The sequence below is a fragment of the Chiloscyllium plagiosum genome, unplaced genomic scaffold, assembly GCF_037043375.1.
Source record: "Chiloscyllium plagiosum isolate Xiang-an unplaced genomic scaffold, Cpla_swu_hap1 HiC_scaffold_28, whole genome shotgun sequence".
NCBI classification, from domain to species: domain Eukaryota; kingdom Metazoa; phylum Chordata; class Chondrichthyes; order Orectolobiformes; family Hemiscylliidae; genus Chiloscyllium; species Chiloscyllium plagiosum.
The window spans coordinates 36,517,057-36,536,188 of record NW_028270166.1 but is presented as its reverse complement, the minus strand read 5'-3'; the positions used below and the strand labels follow the sequence as shown (position 1 = coordinate 36,536,188).

Below are 19,132 nucleotides of genomic sequence, written 5' to 3'. Positions count from 1 at the left end.
TGGTGACGATGTCAAGAACAGGCAGCTGAGGTCTCCCAGACAGTGAGCTAAGTGGCTCATCAAAGACTGCTGAACATTTAACGTATTCCTTTATTTTTCTAGTTTATATCAATTAATGTTAATTATTACCTTATTTCTTTACATTTTTACTTTTTCAACAAAGGTAATACTTAATCTTTTAAACTTTGTTTCTTTCACTACTTTGTATAGAAATTTTTGTACCAAGGTACTTCTGTACCTAAGATGGCACCAGGTGTGGTGACATTATACATTTCTCACTGTATTCCTCCATTTCTGTACTTGTGTACACCTGATAATAAAATCTAAATCTAAATCAATAAGACCATAGGAAGCAGATATGAGACTTAAACACATGTCTCTTAAGAAAGGCTCAGGTCCTCACTGCATTGGGTACCTTGCTCCTGTGAGAACCTGCCTGAATTAATTTGCTAGCTTGTTGGTCCCAGCCAGTGATTTCCCACCCAGAATCCTATTGCTGAATGTCAGCCTGTCTCTTTTAGCTGACAGCTGACTGGAAATACATAGAGGAGATCCAGGAGTTAAAATTGCCCAGGCGTCAGGTTTCTGAGTCAGAGATCCTTTAAGTTCACTTTGCTCCACCCTCCTTCAACCAACTCCCCAATAAAGCCAGCACCTGAACGTCCATAAAAGACAGTAATCCTTTTCCTAAAATTAACATCCCTCAGCTCTGTAGATATAAGCTTCACCAAAATATACATGGTCCACTAATTCAATTTTGAAAACTGAGGAATTTTTGGATATCACAATATGTTATCTTTAAATACAGTTTGGTTGTATAAATAATCAATATTTATATCAGCATCGTTAGACTATTAAGTCAAACATTCTAATTTATAGACTGATTGATCTGTAACCCACAAACTTGCTTCTCAGCATATCACTTAAACGCTTTTAAAACTATAAACACATTCTTGATATTTAAATCCATTTATCCTGTTAGCTTCAATAATCTTCCATTGTAACTTATTCTACAGGTATATACATTTGTCCTCCCTCCATAGTTCAAACTTGCTAATTTGTAACATGTGCTGTATGTATTTTAATCCAATCTGCCAAAGTGAAACATTTGCTCCCATCAGATTTTGCCTATTTCCTCTATATTCTTGAAACAGTCAGCTAGGTCACTCCACAATCTGTTGTTTAAAGAAAACATACCTAACTTTTTAAAACTTTGCTCTTTATTGAAATTCTTTATATTCTTAATCACCTCTATTGTCCTTCACTGTACCCTTCAAAGGCAGTAAAATCTTCCCAAAATTAGAACTCCACTTTGAATTCTAAATGAAATGTGGGCAATACCTCATATGTATAAGCAGGTGTATTTTATGAAGATGGAATGAGTATTACTTAGACAGCTTATTAAATTGTTTCCTTGAAAAATCTCAAATGGTGGAATATGCATTTCATTAGCAGAGAGTGCATTTACCTGTTGGAGGGAGTGGAGAATATGGCCAGCACAATAGTGTGCCCATTAATCCGAATGGTGTCTGTCACGGCCTGGAGGACGTTGAAGTAGAAGTGGGAGTCTCCTGGCACTGAGCAGTTCAAGCGCGCCTTCAGGAAGGATGTCCACTGCTTCTCAAGCACCCGCTGAGAACCACCCATGTCATTCTTACAGACGCGAGCAACTCTGGAGAGAACAACCTGCATTTCAGAAAGAGAAACTTTGGTGAAATTTTCATCTCTGTCTCAGGCGACGTTTTGATGCTGTTAACTTCCCAACTTTCTCCCTCCATCTCCTGAAGGCACTTATTCGTATTGAGCTATAGTCCCATTCCACTGGCCACCCTCAGCTAGTTAGTACAAGTGGCAATTGGACACGTAAGTCTAAATGGTGAAGCATCAGTGGCTATGTTGCTGTAGTGGACATCACAGGCAATTCTGATATTCTCCTCACTTTGCTGATGGTATTAATGAAATGTGATCAGGAGCAACAATCCCAGTTGAACTGCTGAGGCCAACTGTACGACCCTAGCATCACTGTGGCTGAGCACAGCTAATGTGCCATAGACTGAGGATCACCTGGCTGGGGTAAGGTCAATGATAGGGTAGATTGATTCAGGGCCTCAGAGGGTGACTGTGCAATGATTTCAGGTACCAAACCTTAAAATCTAACTTCTCAGTCATTTCGTGACATTTCTCAGGTCAACTCTTCTCCTCTCTTTACAGTCACTTCACATGTCCTCCTACCTGACCTGCCACACACACACGTGCCTTCTGATCTGTGTCTCACATTCAACTTCTATTAACGGTGTGCTTCCGTTCTCTGCATATTAGACACACCTTTCTGCTTTTGCTTCTTGCAAAATGGAGAACAGAATTTGGATAATGCAGTCCCTGGAGTGGAGAACAGGGGGTGATCTTCTGACAGACACCTTGTGAATCATTGACAATACATGTTCCCTGATGCAATACTTCACAAAACTGCAAGTGACAGTTAAAGGCTGAGCTCCTGTGGCACTGGGCTCAGACCTGCCGAGAGAGATAAATCATCCTGAGCGGGCTGTTGCATTCCTGTAGCTGCAACACGGTGTCCATTCCATCTTCGCTGTACAGGGCACATGGGTAGGCAAGACTGATGCTCTGACATTGCTCATGCTGCTACTGGAACAGATGGCACAGCTGTGCCCTCTTCCTTCGATCCCTTATAGAGTTACAAGGTAGAAGTACGCAGAAAAATTCAGCTACAGGTTGGTGACGGGCTAAGCAGATCGAGTGCTTTCTCAGAAGCTGGGATCATCTGTCAAGCAGTAAGAACACTTCCTGAAAAGATGTGCTCTCAACTGTGTTCTCTCTCACCTGGCCATGGCTGGAGCTCTTCAGTACAACCTCATTTTATTAGAATTGTCTTTACAGCTTGTCAGTCTCATTGAAAAGTTTTTTTCTGCTGAGCAGCCATCTTTGTTACTCTCTAAAGCTGGTGACCCTTCCAAAAATAAGCTCTATGGCTGGGAAATCCAGAAGTTGGTGCTAAGTGTCCTCAGAAATAATTTCTCAACAGCCCTGCCCACTTCTAAATGACTTACTCATCAATCCCATTCCAGATCTCCATTATCCTTCAGTTTCCTTCGCTACAGGTAATCATTGACAATATGTGTTGGTCTTATACAATGGTTTTACAAAGCTGCAAAAAAGGACAGCAGCAACCTGCAGTGAGAGGCTGACCTAGGACACTGGATACGCTGAGAGAGCTAATCATCTGCTCATCTTGAGTAGGGGTATAGCATTCTTCTAGCTCAAACATAGTCTCCATCTCATCTTCACCATAGAGGGGCATGTAGCTGGGTAGACTGTTGCTACTGGTATTGGTCTTGCTGCTGCTGGTACAGTTGGTACTGCTGTGCCCATAGACAATACAGAAAGAGAACAGGATTATGACCTATGTAATTTTCCATAGTTGCTCAATGCTGTTTGTCTGTCCCCAATCCAACCTCCCCAAATTTATGAAAATGCCCACCCTCTCCCATATTTCTGAGGAAGGATTCACATAAGAGTGGGGGTGATGCAGAAACTGAGTTGTCAGATCCACTAAACACACTGTGAATGCAAGTCTGAATGATGTAAACATGAAATAGTCAAACTGCAGGCAAGATTTGAGATCCACAGAACTGTTCTCTGCACAGATCAACTGTGTGCAACAGATCCTTTAATCAAGTTACATGGGGATAAGCTGTTGATCTGGAGTTGGAGCACTGGAAGTTTTAGTAAGAAGTGAGATGCCAGCTATGAGGTCAAACATAATGATATATAATTACGCAGTATGGGGTCAAATAACCCATCAGGATATGTCAACAATATCTGGGTCAAAGTTCTTCCGAACTTCTTGGATCTATACTAATGTTCAATCGCTTACCTCAACCAATTCAAACAAGTTGGGAAAACCTGACTATACTTTGTACACTTGAAGGACTGTACCTGACAGCCAGAAAAGTCTGTTCCCATTCCAAACAGTCTTGTGAGCTTTACCCCACACTTGGATGGCAAGTAAAGGAAGGAGGCACTTAAAATTGCATTTCAATTCCCACATATAGGAAGGACAAAGCATTGTTATCCATACTGGCAATATTTTCCTTGCTAGATAATTTTCATTTGGTGTACACCTCAGCAATCACGTCACCCCAAAGTTCCCACTGACCTTCTCCAAGTAGTTAAATTCCATAGCAATTTCTCGGAAAAAGAAGAAAACATGTCGACCATATTCTACAGCGTGGATAAAGTATGGTTCTGGAAGAAAATTAGGTAAGATTTAATTGAGCGCCTTTCCTTAGCAATGACATCAAGTAAAACATCATATTAATCACTTATTAACCCATCAGCCAAAAAAAATCTAATTGTAAATTGGTTGAACACCTTTCAAGGTAATGAATATTTTACTGCGGTTGTATTGACTCAGTTTTCATTGTAATTCACTTTAATCATCACAAATTGCACAAACATAATTAGGTGCAGTGAAGAGAAGCTACATTAATATCAAAGTTTACATTTATTATGAGACTACACTTGATATTTTTTAATATGTATGATATTTTTAGGAGGTAAGTATAGATGTTAAAAAAACAGAAACTCAGAGCCAACTACAAAGAAAGAATGATTTGAAAGAAAAGTATTGCACTCCTGATTAAATTGCCATGGGAACTATTAACAAGACAAAAATTATTACACATATATATAATATATAAACACATATATTACTCAGTTACATTTATTCATAAAAATTGAACTTGTAAAAACATGCCTAAGAAACGGATAGGCATGAATGAAAGTAATATATATTATTATATTCTTACTCTGTAAAATGGTTCTCCATTACAAGTGGATATTTTTCTTTTGTAAGTAACTGGACCACTGTGTCAGCAGGCTATGCCTTTAGTGCTAAACCTAACCTCATGAAGCATCATATATATGTTTTCCAGTCCAGTGTCATTGATCTAATCAGATGGGGGTATGTAGATTGATTGGATGGATCTTCCCTTCCTAGATCAGGTTTGCTGAGTCCTAGTCTAACTATTGATCTGGCTGAGCATATCTGATTCAGTACAGACCAGGGATCAAAACCTAATAGGAGTAAATTACTGCAGGTGCTGGAATCTGTACTGAAAACGACAAATGCTGGAGATCACACCATGTCAGACAGCATCCATGGACAGAGAGGGCAAGCCAATGTTTCGAGTCTAGATGACTCTTCATCAAAGCTGAACCCTAGTACCTTGTTGATCTGTAATGCTCAGTGTAACACCTTACCCACTGATCCATAGAAGTGGCTAACATTTCTGCAATGATTATTGGCCAAAATATTTGTTTGATGAGAGATGCAATAAATGTTCGGTATATGGAAATTTGTAATAATCTACTATACTTCAGGAAAGTACTCTAGGGGTAAGTGCAGTTACCGTGATACTTTTGGCGTAATAACATTATTAATGTTTATTCCCTGTGTTACTTGCAGTATAGATAAAAGAATAAACTTTATTGACCTCTCCAGCTGCTCTAGGCAATTTCATATTCCATTTTATGACTCCCAAAATGGTTCCTATCAACTTGTGTAGATCTTTTTGCTGTCTCCCATCATCTGTTCATGGCTGTTTCTGTGAACTCTTGTTGACTCCACAAATCTCATCCCTCTCTGATTCAGAAGATTTTAGGGTTCAATATGCATTATATAGAGTTCGGCAGATACTTAGAAATGATTGCAAGGCAGGGATATGATTGAGAGTCCAGAAAATGCAACAAACATATCATCTCATTTCACCCGTGGGCCTTAAAGTCACTTTGCTTTCTTACTCTCTTCCGATGAATCCACTGAGTTCAGTTTTGCTGAGCAATCAGCCTTGGCTACATTATCTTAACAGGCAATTTTTAAGCATTTTCTTAGACTGTGGGAGCTGGAGTTTTCAAGGCCAGAGGTGTCAGCACAACCCAATATCCAAGCTACACTTTCTTGGATTAGGCTCAACAGCAATGCAGGATGAGCTGTGAGTTTGTGCCACAGAGGGGAAGGTGATCAGTGCCAGGCCAGGATTATGATAGTGTCATCATGAATTATCCACCACATCCAAGAAAAAGATGCCCCATCATAAAGGAGCAGAACAGTCCTGAAGGTTCTCACTGAAACTTGGACTGAGTTTGAATTGAGTTTGAATTCAAAGACCTTGAATTGAGTTGTGACCTGTACAGGGTGAATGACAGTGGACAGAAAAGGAGAGATGACCACTATTGGACCCTCCACTAAATGACTTATCAAATGTAACCCCAATGAGGTGCTGCAACACTCCTAATGTCAATTCAATTTTGATGATTTTGTCAATGCCAAAAGAACCATCCATATTGAACAATTGTCCTCCTTGCTTTGCTATGGTTGGGCATAACGCTTATAAATGTCTCTGGTGAAATTTGGCTGTGAGGGCCGACAATAAATTCAAGAGTTGCCACGTTACAAGATATTTTACATATCTTCTCTATGTTAAGTACTCTTATGGTATGATGACCTACCTTTGAACCATTTGGAGTCATGTTTGACTGTTCGGAGGGTTGGACTGCCACCCAAGCTTCGATAGATGACAGCATCAATCGCTAGGAAATCAGTGACCGTCCCAGTGAAAAGTTTATTATCTAGTGTCAGAACGTTATGAACATTTCAGCATTTAATTGAAAAGCATTCAATAATCGATTAAAGTTTGAACAATTTTCAAATTTTACACGAGGAGGGATTGACCTTGGAGTAGCAGATTGCCTGGCCATTGTAGAATTCACCTGATTTTCAATCCATTGCCAGGCATGTGGAGTGCCTAAGGGGCTCATCTGGTACAGTGGTAATGTCCCTACCTCTGAGTCAGAAGTCTCAGGTTCAAGTCCCACCTGGCCCAGAGGGATGTAATAACATATCTCTGAACTCAATGATTAGCAAATAGTATAGAGTGCCTGAGGGATTCATACGGTGCAGTGGTAGTGTTCTTATCTTTGAACCAGGAATTCCAGGTCCAAGGCCCAGCTGCTTTAGAGGTGTGCAGTAACACCTCTGACCTGGTTGACTGGAAACTGTCTATGGAGTGCCTCAACAATGATGTAATATTGCAAGGTTTCACAGTTATTAGCTCCTTTCAACGCTGCTTCCCTCAACATTCCTGACATCTGAAATTCTAAGTCTCTCTAATCTTCATCACCTTTATTGTGAAACATTTACCTGGAACAATGTCATCAATTCCTTTCAAATTTATAAGACCATCATTTAGAGTGCCCAGACTTTCTGTTCTTTCCTGATAACTTGGATTCCCACTATTGTAAATCTTCCTTGCCCTCCTTAAATGACAGGAGTAAGGATAGACGAGCAGATGAAATATCTTAGCCACATATTTGCAATGTTATCTCCAGATTTGATTATTCCAATGACTTTCTAGTTAGCTTCCCACTTTCCATAATCTTTAGCTCACTTAAAACTCTCCTGGTTACATCATATTCCCCAAACTCATCAATTTTGTCTACAAGAGATGGTTCCTTTTCATATTCTAATCTGAAAGTTTCATCCTCTGTTTAAATCCCTTCATTGTCTCATCCATTCATAACTTTGTAAAGTCCTGTTGCATGACAGACGTTCCAGTCCACCCCAGTACTCTAAAAGTGGCCTTGCAAATTCTCTGCTCACTTCAACCCACCAATCCATTCAGTCACGAATTTAGCTACCTCATGCTCTGAAATTCTCTCTGAAATTTCTACTTCTCATCTCTCTCGCTTTCTTTAAGATCTTCCTTTCAAATCTTTGATCTAGGACATCTTGGAGCAGTTACAGCAAATTCTCAAAGGGGAACGTGAGCAGCCGGAGGTCGTTGTACACATTGGTACCAACGACATGGATCGACAAAGGGATGAGGTCTGCACAATGAACATAGGGAGTTAGGCAGGAGGTTAAAAGGCAGGACTTCAAGGGTAGTAATCTTGAGGTGCCAAGTGCTAATGAGAGTGGTAATAAGATAGGGCAGATGAATGCATGGCAGAGGAGAGAGGGCAAGAGGTAGGAATTCAGATTTTCGGATCACTGAGATCTCCTCTGAGGCAAAAGTGACCTGCACAAGAGGGATGGGTTGCATCTGAACTGGAGGGGGACCAATATCCTAGCAGGGAGATTTGCTAGAGATATTCGGGAAGGTTTAAACTAGTCTGGCAGGGAGGTGAGACCCTAAGCAGTAATCAGACAGGAGAGAATGTTGAACCTGTTACTGAAGTTAAAGACAGCAATTTAAAAGACAAGGCTGGCAGCAGCAGAGCAGAGAACGAGGGAAGATTGATGAAATAAACTGCATTTCTTTCAATTCTAGAGGCCTGACAGGTAAGGCAGATGATCTCAGGGTATGATTGAGAACATGGGACTGGGATTTCATAGCTATTACACAAACATGGCTGAGGGATGGATAGGACTCCTGATGAAGGACTTAAGCCCGAAACATTGACTCTCCTGCTCCATGGATGCTGCCAGACCTGTTGTGCTTTTCCAGTGCCACACTTTTCGACTCAGAGGGATAGGACTGGCAGCATCCCTCAATGTTCTGGAATATTGATGCTATAGGAAGGATACAGAGGCAAGAGAAGAGGGGGTGTGGCATTTTTGATTAGAGAAAACATCACGGCAGTAGTTAGAGAGGATATTCCTGAGGGATCGTCCAGTGAAGCTATATGTGTGGAAATGAGAAATAAGAAGGGAGTGATCATTTTGATAGAATTGTACAACATGCCCCTCCCAATAGTCAGTGGGAAATCAAGGAGCAAATATGTAGGGAGATTTCAGATAGCTGTAAGAACAATAGAGTTGTAATATTGGGGGATTTTAACTTTCTAAACATAGACTGGGACTGCCATAGTGTTAAGGCCTCGATGGAGACTTATTTGTTGAGTATATTCAAGAAAACTCAATCAATATATAGATGGCCCCACTAAAGAAGGGACAAATCTCAACCTCCTATTGGGAAATAAAGCAGGGCAAGAGTGTAGGGTCTTAGTGTGGGAGCACTTTGGGACCAATGACCATAATTTTATTCATTTTAGAATAGTTATGGAAAAGGATAGGCTAGGTCCACAATTAAAGTTCTAAATTAGGGCAATGTCAATTTTGACGGTATTAAACAGAAACTTTCAAAAGTTGACTGGGGTGGCTTTTTGCGAGTAAAGGAATGTCTGGTAAGTGGAAGGCTTTCAAAAGAGAGATAATGAGAATTCAGGGACAGCATGTCCCTGTTAGTGTGAAGGGCAAGGCTAGCAAGAATAGGAAACACTGATGACTAGCGATATTGAGGGTCTAAGTCAAGAAAAATAAGGAGGCATAAATCAGGTGTAGCCAACTGGGATCAGGTAAATACCTTGAGTAGTATAGCAAGGGTAGGTGTAGACTTTAGAGGGAAATCAGGAGGGCAAAGGCGGGACATAAGATAGCTTTGGCAGATAAGGCTAAGAAGAACCAAGGAGATTTTACAAGTACATTAAGGACAAAAGAGTAACTAGGGAGAGAATAGGGTCCCTTAAAGATCCGTGAGGCCACCTATATGTGCAACTACAGGAGATAGGTGAGATCCTAAAATGAATATTTTGCGTCACTATCTACAGTGGAGAAAGACATGGAAGCTAGGGAACTCAGTGAAATAAATAGTGATAGTTTGAAAAGAGCCCGCATTACTGAAGAGGTGGTGCTAGAGTCTTAAATTGTATAAAGGTAGATAAATCCCTGGGACCTGATCAAGCATATCCCAGGACATTGTGGAAAACTAAGGAAAAAATTGTGGGGTCTTCAGCTGAGATATTTGTGTCATCGATAGCCATGGCTGAGGTGCCAGAAGACTGCAGACTGGCTAATGTCATGCCATTATTTAAGAGAGGCTGCAAATAAAAGCCAGGGAATTACAGACTTGTGAGCCTGACGTCAGTGGTGGGTAAGGTGTATACATGGACTTTAGCAAGTCTTCAAAAGTTTCCACATGGTGGACTGATTAGTAAGGTTAGATCGCATAGAATCCAGGGAGAGCTAGCCACTGGATACAAAATTAGCTTGATGCTAGGAGACAGAGGGTGGTGGTCAAGGGTTGTTGTTCAGACTGGAGGCCTGTGACCAGCAGTGTGCTGCAAAGACTGGTGCTGGGTTCACTGTTGTTTGTCATTTATATAAACAGGAGAAAGTGAGGTCTGCAGATGCTGGAGATCAGAGCTGAAAATGTGTTGCTGGAAAAGCGCAGCAGGTCAGGCAGCATCCAGGGAACAGGAGAATCGACGTTTCGGGCATAAGCCCTTCTTCAGGAATGAGGAAAGTTTGTCCAGCAGGCTAAGATAAAAGGTAGGGAGGAGGGACTTGGGGAAGGGGCGTCGGAAATGTGATAGGTGGAAAGAGGTCAAGGTGAGGGTGATAGGTCAGACTGGGGTGGGGGCGGAGAGGTCGGGAAGAAGATTGCAGGTTAGGCAGGCGGTGCTGAATTCGATGGATTAGACTGAGACAAGGTGGGGGGAGGGGAAATGAGGAAACTGGTGAAATCCGAGTTCATCCCTTGTGGTTGGAGGGTTCCTAGGCGGAAGATGAGGCGCTCTTCCTCCAACCGTCGTTTTGTTGTGGTCTGGCGATGGAGGAGTCCAAAGACCTGCATATCCTTGGTGGAGTGGGAGGGGGAATTGAAATGTTGAGCTACAGGGTGGTTGGGTTGGTTGGTCCGGGTGTCCCAGAGGTGTTCTCTGAAACGCTCCGCAAGTAGCCGGCCTGTCTCCCCAATATAGAGGAGGCCACATCGGGTGCAGAGGATGCAATAGATGATGTGTGTGGAGGTGCAGGTGAATCTGTGGCGGATATGGAAGTTTCCTTTGGGGCCTTGGAGGGAGGTGAGGGGGGAGGTGTGGGCGCAAGTCTTGCACCTCCTGCGGTTGCAGGGGAAGGTGCCGGGAGTGGAGGTTGGGTTGGTGGGGGGTGTGGCCCTGACGAGGGAGTCACGGAGGGAGTGATCTTTACGGAATGCTGATAGGGGAGGGGAGGGAAATATATCCTTGGTGGTGGGGTCCGTTTGGAGGTGGCGGAAATGACGGCGGATGATGCGCTGAACATGGAGATTGGTGGGGTGGTAGGTGAGGACCAGTGGGGTTCTGTCCTGGTGGCGGTTGGAGGGGCGGGGCTCAAGGGCGGAAGAGCGGGAAGTGGAAGAGATGCGGTGGTGGGCATCGTCGACCACGTTGGGGGTGAAATTGCGGTCCTTGAAGAAGGAGGCCATCTGGGTTGTGCGTTTTTGGAACTGGTCCTCCTGGGAGCAGATGCGGCGGAGTCGAAGGAATTGGGAGAATGGGATGGCGTTTTTACAGGGGGCAGGATGGGAGGAGGTGTAGTCCAGGTAGCTGTGGGAGTCGGTCGGTTTGTAGTAGATGTCCGTGTTGATTCGGTCGCCTGAGATAGAAATAGAAAGGTCGAGGAAGGGGAGGGAGGAATCTGAGACTGTCCAGGTGAATTTGAGGTCGGGGTGGAAGGTGTTGGTGAAGTGGATGAACTGTTCAACCTCCTCGTGGGAGCACGAGGCGGCGCCGATACAGTCATCGATGTAGCGGAGGAAAAGGTGGGGGGTGGGGCCAGTGTAGTTGCAGAAGATGGATTGTTCCACATATCCTACGAAGAGGCAGGCATAGCTGGGGCCCATGCAGGTGCCCATGGCTACTCCTTTCGTTTGGAGGAAGTGGGAGGATTGGAAAGAGAAGTTGTTCAGGGTGAGGACCAGTTCAGTCAGTCGAAGGAGGGTGTCATTGGAAGGGTACTGGTCGGTACGATGGGATTGGATGAGAATATAGGAGGCATAGTTAGTAGTTTGTGGATGACACCAAAACTGATGATACAGTGGAAAGTGAAGAAGATTATCTAAAAGTACAATAAGATCTTGATTGACTGGGCCAGTGGAGTGAAAAATGGCAGATGGAGTTTAATTTAGATAAATGTGAGGTGTTGCATTTTGATAAGACAAACCCAGGCAGGACTTAAACAGGATTTGGAACATCATGCTATAGTTGTACAAGACATTGACAAGGCCACGTTTGGAGTATTGCCTACAATTCTGGTCACCCTGCTGTAGGAAGGATGTTATTAAACTGGAAAAGGTACAAAAAAGATTCACAAGGATGTTACTAAGACCCCTGGTGTGTCTGAATTATAAGAAAAGGCTGAAAAGGCTGGGACTTTTTTCCACGGAGTGTAGGAGGCTGAGGGGTGACCTTATAGAGGTTTATAAAATCCCAAGGAACATAGATAAGTTGAATGGCCAAGGTCTCTGCCCCAAGGAAGGGGAGTCCAAACCTAGAGGGTATAGGTTTAAGGTGAGAGGGGAAAGATTTAAAAAGGAATTGAGGGACAACTTTTTCACACAGAAGGTGGTGTGTATATGCCAGAGGGAGTGGTAGAGGTGAGTGCAATTATAACACTTAAAAGGCACCTGGATGGGTATAAGAATGGTAAAGGATTGAGGGATATGGGCCAAAAGCTGGCAAGTGGGACGAGATTAGTTTAAGATACCTGGTTGGCATGGACAGCTGGACCGAAGTTTCTGTTTATGTCTCTATGCTTTATTTTAGCCCCTCTAACATCTTTGACTGGCTGTTATTTTTTTCTGATTTTTGCCTCTGTGAAGCAAAGATTTTTTCTACATCAAACCCATTGTAACCATCACTCTTGCGGATACTGACTCAGTCTTCCTCTCAATCCAATAATGCCTCAGACCATGGTCAAATTGCCCAATGCCCATCTTGCCCATCCTTATTTCAGGAATCTCTCCACATACTGCAGCCTAAGCCCAAGGTCTTTCTGGTCTTTTAGTCTCTAACAATGCCTGACAATCTATTGTCTAATGAAGGTATTAAAGCCAACAAAAATACCAACGTGAAACTGAGACATATTCAATGCAATCTAGCCCAATTAAAACATTTTATTAAATGTAGTTCTTCGTGAGTGGTTGCCAAATTAGATTAAATAATTAGAGTTTTAGCCAATAATATTAAAGTTTCTACTCTTACCAGCAAAGAGTGCAACATTGGCTTGTTTGGGATCATAAGGACATCTTGCCATACCGCTGATACTAGGTCCGAGAGATTCAAGCGTATCCATCTGAAATAAATAAGGACCATCAGCTTGTGAGCAAATGACAAATAGATTACATCAATGCTCAGCAGACCGGTCAGGGTTGAGCTCAATGACCATATTTCATTTGAAATTGAGAAGAAAGTCAATTACAGTGAAACTTTTTCATAATCGACTCATATTGTCTTTATAATATATTCATGCAACAAAGAAATCAACTCTAAGGTGGAAAGCAAACAGCTATAAATAAGCTATTGTTCCACTAGTCAGTGCTGTGTGATCAACAGATGTACGTTTGAAAGATTGTAATGCAGGAATAATGCATTGTTTGCAGGGGTCAATCTAATTCTGTTTTCAAGGACTCTCCTAGATATTTTCTTAAGAACCACATTTTTAGTTCCACAGGCCCTTTTCTAACACTTTCCACAGACCAGTGAGATCATAGCCAATGCAACTTCATCACATATGCACAAAACTTGAAGTTTACAACTAAGCTTTTACTATCTTCTTGCTGCTTAAAACAGAGAGGATACACAAAATGGTTCCTCAGCCACATCAAAGGTAATTTTACAAAAAAGCTAGTCAACCCACTGTTGCAAAGTAGGTTGACACCAAGATCATCATTACATTATTTACTCCAGCATACTGATCAATGATCCAGCAAATAAATAAAGCAGTCAAGAATCATTTTGAAAAGTTAAAATGGGACGTCAAGTAGTTGAATTCCGGAGCAGTGCACAGCCACATGTAATAGTAGGGATTAAAGAGTATGTAGATATCACTGGAGGTATGTTGTGATGAAACTGTGACCTCAGTGGTCATGCGACAGAGCCTTTGCTCGAAGGTTGGAACAAGAACAGCTCTAGGCAGGCATGGGTGTTGCTATATCTTCATCTACACATAAATACTAAGTGAATAAACAACTGGTATGGATTGAGGATTGGCTGTCTGACAGAAGGCAGAGAGTTGGGATAAGAGGTTCTTTTTCGGAATGGCAGCCAGTAACAAGCCGTGTCCCACAGGGTTCAGTGTTGGGGCCGCAGCTGTCCACGTTATATATTAATGATCTGGATGAAGGGACTGGGGGCATTCTAGCAAAGTTTGCCGATGATATGAAGATAGGTGGACAGGCAGGTAGTACTGAGGAAGTGGGGAGGCTGCAGATGGATCCAGGCAGTTTGGGAGAGTGGTCCAGAAAATGGCTGATGAAGTTCAATGTGAGCAAATGTGAGGTCTTGCACTTTGGAAAAAAGAATACAAGCATGGACTACTTTCTAAACGGTGAGAAAATTCATAAAGCCAAAGTACAAAGGGATCTGGGAGTGCTAGTCGAGGATTCTCTAAAGGTAAACATGCAGGTTGAATACGTGATTAAGAAAGCGAATGCAATATTGCATTTATCTCAAGAGGGTTGGAATATAAAAGCAGCGATGTTTTGGTCCCCACACTCAGGAGGGACATACTGGCACTGGAGCGTGTCCAGCGGAGATTCACACGGATGATCCCTGGAATGGTAGGTCTAACATACGAGGAACGGCTAAGGATCCTGGGATCCTGGTGTTTAGAAGGTTAAGGGGAGATCTAATAGAAACTTAAAAGATAATAAATGGCTTGGAAAGGGTGGACGCTAAGAAATTGTTTCCGTTAGGCGGGGAGACTAGGACCCGTGGGCACAGCCTTAGAATTAGAGGGGGTCAATTCAGAACAGAAATGCGGAGACATTTCTTCAGCCAGAGAGTGGTGGGCCTGTGGAATTCATTGCCGCGGAGTGCAGTGGAGGCCGGGACGCTAAATGTCTTCAAGGTAGAGATTGATAAATTCTTGATGTCACAAGGAATTAAGGGCTATGGGGAGAATGTGGGTAAGTGGAGTTGAAATGCCCATCAGCCATGATTAAATGGTGGAGTGGACTCGATGGGCCGAATGGCCTTACTTCCACTCCTATGTCTTATGGTCTTATGGACATCTGGCATGAAATTATCTAAACAGACAAACCCACATGAAAAGACTCAATTTACCAAACTTATTCACTCATTCGTATTGAAATCTAAGTCTGCCTGTCATCTTACTGAAGTCCTCCGCTCGCTCGCAAACACACATACACACACAGTGATGGGGGCTGTGTCTTTTTTTTTCATTCCATTGGAGTCTGTCTCTCTTATTTTTTCTCTCTCTCTCATACAGCCTAGCAGTCTGTCTGTCTCTGTTTTCCTCTCAACCTTTGCAGGCTCTCTCTCTCTCACATCCCCTCAGAGTCAGCATGTGTCTCACTCTCTCTTTAACCCACATACTAATGAGAACCAGTAGAGCCTATTAGCAGCAAGCATAGGAGAGAATAATCTGAGGATGATGGAACAGTTCCTCACAGACTCTCCCACATATGGCAGCGGGGAGAGAGGAGGCTAACTTCCCTCTCACTGGCTGGCCCAATGATTGAACTTCTGAGGGTTTTTTTAGGAGCTTCTAATGGTGACCTCAGTTGCGGCCTCCATGCAATTTGAACCCTGTTTGCTTGCAACACCCTCACTACAATTTAAAATCAAATTTCAATCTGATACATTTATCATTATACTTACATTGTTTTAGCCAAGTTGTTTAGTTGAGTTTAGTACTGCATTAGTTATGTGAGCAAATACTTGTTTACGTTAAAAGTCTTATGTGTGGTGTGTGCCTTTCAGTCTGTCACAGTTGCCCCAACATTCTCTGATGGCGATGTCCTAATCATTATAAAACGGCAAATTCATTGCGTCACTGGGAGGAGTGCACTGGGAAATCTGCTCATGCATTAAAATGTGTGACGTGAAGAACTCTTACTTGTTGGCTGACTAGTTTGTGTTCCTTGTTCTTTATTTAAAAACACAATCTTTTCCCTTCCTTGCATGAAAGACAGAACATCCATTGCTCAATACAGTTCCAATGAAATTCAGTTGTAGTCCATGACCACACCCAAAGTACTCCATTTGGCTGACCATCCGGGGAAGAATTGTGCGTTTAAGAGACCAATGTCCATGTGTTGAATGAGGTAGCAAAAGACATCCAGAGATTTACAAGCATTTTATTGTCAATTTGTAGCTTAGCAAGTTTCCACTTGCCTGTCCAGAATCCAACCCCACACTGAGGGAGAACTGAGTTCTTTTATTTATAGTCATAGAGTTATACAGCATGGAAGCAGACCCTTCATTCCAACTCATCCATACTGACCAATTATCTTAAACTGGCCTTATTCCACTTGCCAGCACTTAGCCCATATCCCTCTAAACCCTTCTCATTCAAGTACCCATCCAGATGACTTTTAAATGTCATAATTATACCCATCTCCACCACCTCCTCTGAAAATAAACTCAATTTATCATTCACCCAATTAACATATTACTACAAACACTGCCCATGAGGAGATGTGCAGCAAGAAGATAAATAAAAAGGGGAGGAAACAAGGGAGGGGACAAAATAAAAATTGATAGGGGAAGTGAAGTGCCCAAGGTGCCAACCTCTCTCAAAATACCCGAAGGATGTTGGTGGGCGTTATGTGCTCCCTTTCCAAGGACATCGGGCATTCAAATAGTTGTGGAAGAGAGGCACATAGTCGGGAACTCTGATCGCCTCCATGGCTTGCTGACCCCACTTTGGTCAGGGACACATAATGAGTTCTTTCTACCTGCCTGCTGCTTGCACACTGTGAGCCCAAAGATCAAGGGTGTGGGGCTGAGGTACAACCAGAACAACAAAAATAAGCTTTTTTAAGTAATTAAACAGGGAACACAATTACTCACAACCAATGTCTATGTGTCTAAGGCCTCCACAGCTCTGTTTGGCTAGGAATCACCTTGATTGCATGTATCTGCTGTGTATAAAACCCTCCGCTCCTCATCTCCAGTGAGAGCAGTCCCATATAGAGAACCCTCTTCTGGGGACCCCTGTGATAGCCCAGCTATTTTTATATAGCATACCTCTGGAGGTTTCAAGTTTGACAAAGAGTGACACTACCACAGAATCCTCTGTTTTCTTTGTAACTAAACCATCCATGTCAAATCAGCAGATTTTTTTTTAAAAGAAAAGTGTGCTTCTTCTGATATTTTTCCTATTTGGGAATGCCATCACACTCTTCCTGAACGACTAAGACTTGAACCCGGGCCTCTTGGCCTAGAGGTAGGGATACTGTCACTGTGCCACCAACAGCATTCAAATGCCTCCATCACCCCCGCTCTTGATTTTCTTTTACTCTTGTCACCAATTTTAAAAAAGCAATTAACAAACGCTACCCACCAGGCCCAATACTTTCTCATAACTCCCTAGGCTCAAAACGTGAACCCTGTTTTTTTTTTTCCCCTCAGGTCGCTGCCAGACCTGTTGGATTTTTTCCCGCAATTTCCATTTTTTTTTGTTTCAGGTCTCCAGTATCCACAGGTCTTTGCTTTATTTCAGAGATCTGCCAATGTCCAGCAAGGCAATTTGTGAGAGTAATCTCAGAGGCATACGGGAAGTCTTTGGAGAGCCGCATGTGAATGTATAATGGCTACACGCAGTCCACAAACTATATTTCCATACTCTGATGCAGAGGTACAAGAAAACACAACCATTTGCTGTATTCACGTAACAGGCTGGTGCCAATTGAGATTTTATTATATCATGTTTGGTCAAAAAATTGCTATTTTATCCTTCAAAGGACATTTACTAAAGGTAGCAGTTATTATGAATATAAATAACAGTCTGTATGAATAAAACATTCTAGGCATATTGTTACTATAATGGGCTGTCAGAATTCAGGAAACACTGAACATAGATTACAAACCTGAAAAAAATTCAATTTCCTTTGATCTCATCACACTTTTGACTAGCGAAATGTGTACCAAGCCCTCTTGTAACTTAACTTTATCAAAAGATTAAAACAAGGCACAGCAATGAATTACAGCAATTTTTGAAATTCCTCTCAGGAAGGGCTGCTTGTTGTTAAACTGGATTCATACTGAACTGTGTGAAAAATTGAATCAACTGCTCAACAGCTACATTTGTTTTTCCTTAAGATATGATGCCCACAAGAAATCACAGAATTCCTACAGTGCGGAAGCAAGCCATTCGAGTCTATACCAACCTCCCGAACAGCATCCCATCCAGACCCACTCCCGCCCTATCCCTGCATTCCCCATGGCTAATCCCCCTAGCCTGCACATCCCTGGACACTATAGGGCAATTTAGTATGGCCAATCCACCTAACCTGCACACTTTTGGACTGTGGGAAGAAACCCGCACAGACATGGAGTGACCGTACAAACTCGACACGGACAGTCACCTGAGGGTGGAATCGAACCTGGGTCCCTGGCGCTGTGAAACAGCAGTGCTAACCACTGAGCCACCTTGCTGCAAATGAGCAATGTTCATTCCACAGAAAGACCTTGGGTTATACTTGTGGAATAATAATCAGAAGAACTTTACATCTCTTCATGAAATTTCAGCAGGGATACAGGCCAGTGACAAAGCTGTACCATGGGGTTTATTGAAATATTCCCTTTTGTGCATGCTCCTGCTGTTTCCCAGTGCCAAATCTTTGGAAATGTGCTTGGACATAACATGTTGCTGAAAGTACAACTCCCTACTACTACTGCTGCTGCTGCTGCTGCTGCTGCTGCTACTGATGGAGAGAAATTTGTTAAGTATGTACAAGAAACTGTTCTGATTCAGAATGTGGATGTACCCGACTGCAGAAGATGAAAACTTGACCTACACTTGGGAAATAAGATAGGAGATGTTAGGGGGGGGAGCATTCTGGGGCAAGGGGCCATAATTGTATTAGTTTTGAAAAGTGATGAAAAAGGAGAGTCAGGATCTACAAGTTAAAGTTCTAAATTGGAGGAAGGCTAATTTTGATGATATTAGGCGAGAACTTTCAAAAGGTGATTGGCGGTGGATGTTCACAGGTAAAAGGATGGCTGGAAATTGGGAATCCTTCAAAAATGAGACAAAGAGAGTTCCAGAGACAGTATGTTCCTGTTAGGGTGAAAGGCAAGTCTGGTAGATGCAGGGAATGTT

At 42.5% G+C, this 19,132-nt stretch overlaps 1 protein-coding gene across 4 annotated transcripts in view; it reads right to left on the bottom strand.

Annotated features, from left to right (window-relative positions):
* sema6bb (sema domain, transmembrane domain (TM), and cytoplasmic domain, (semaphorin) 6Bb) overlaps positions 1–19,132 on the bottom strand; it is a 554,928-nt gene that overhangs the window by 102,900 nt on the left and 432,896 nt on the right. For all 4 annotated transcript variants that reach the window (XM_043720975.2, XM_043720977.2, XM_043720976.2 and 1 more), the window contains 4 exons: positions 13,045–13,135; positions 6,532–6,651; positions 4,178–4,266; positions 1,469–1,686 (listed from right to left, as the gene is read on the bottom strand). In XM_043720975.2, coding sequence (XP_043576910.2) covers positions 1,469–1,686; positions 4,178–4,266; positions 6,532–6,651; positions 13,045–13,135 — 518 coding nt within the window. The remainder of the gene's footprint in view (positions 1–1,468; positions 1,687–4,177; positions 4,267–6,531; positions 6,652–13,044; positions 13,136–19,132) is intronic.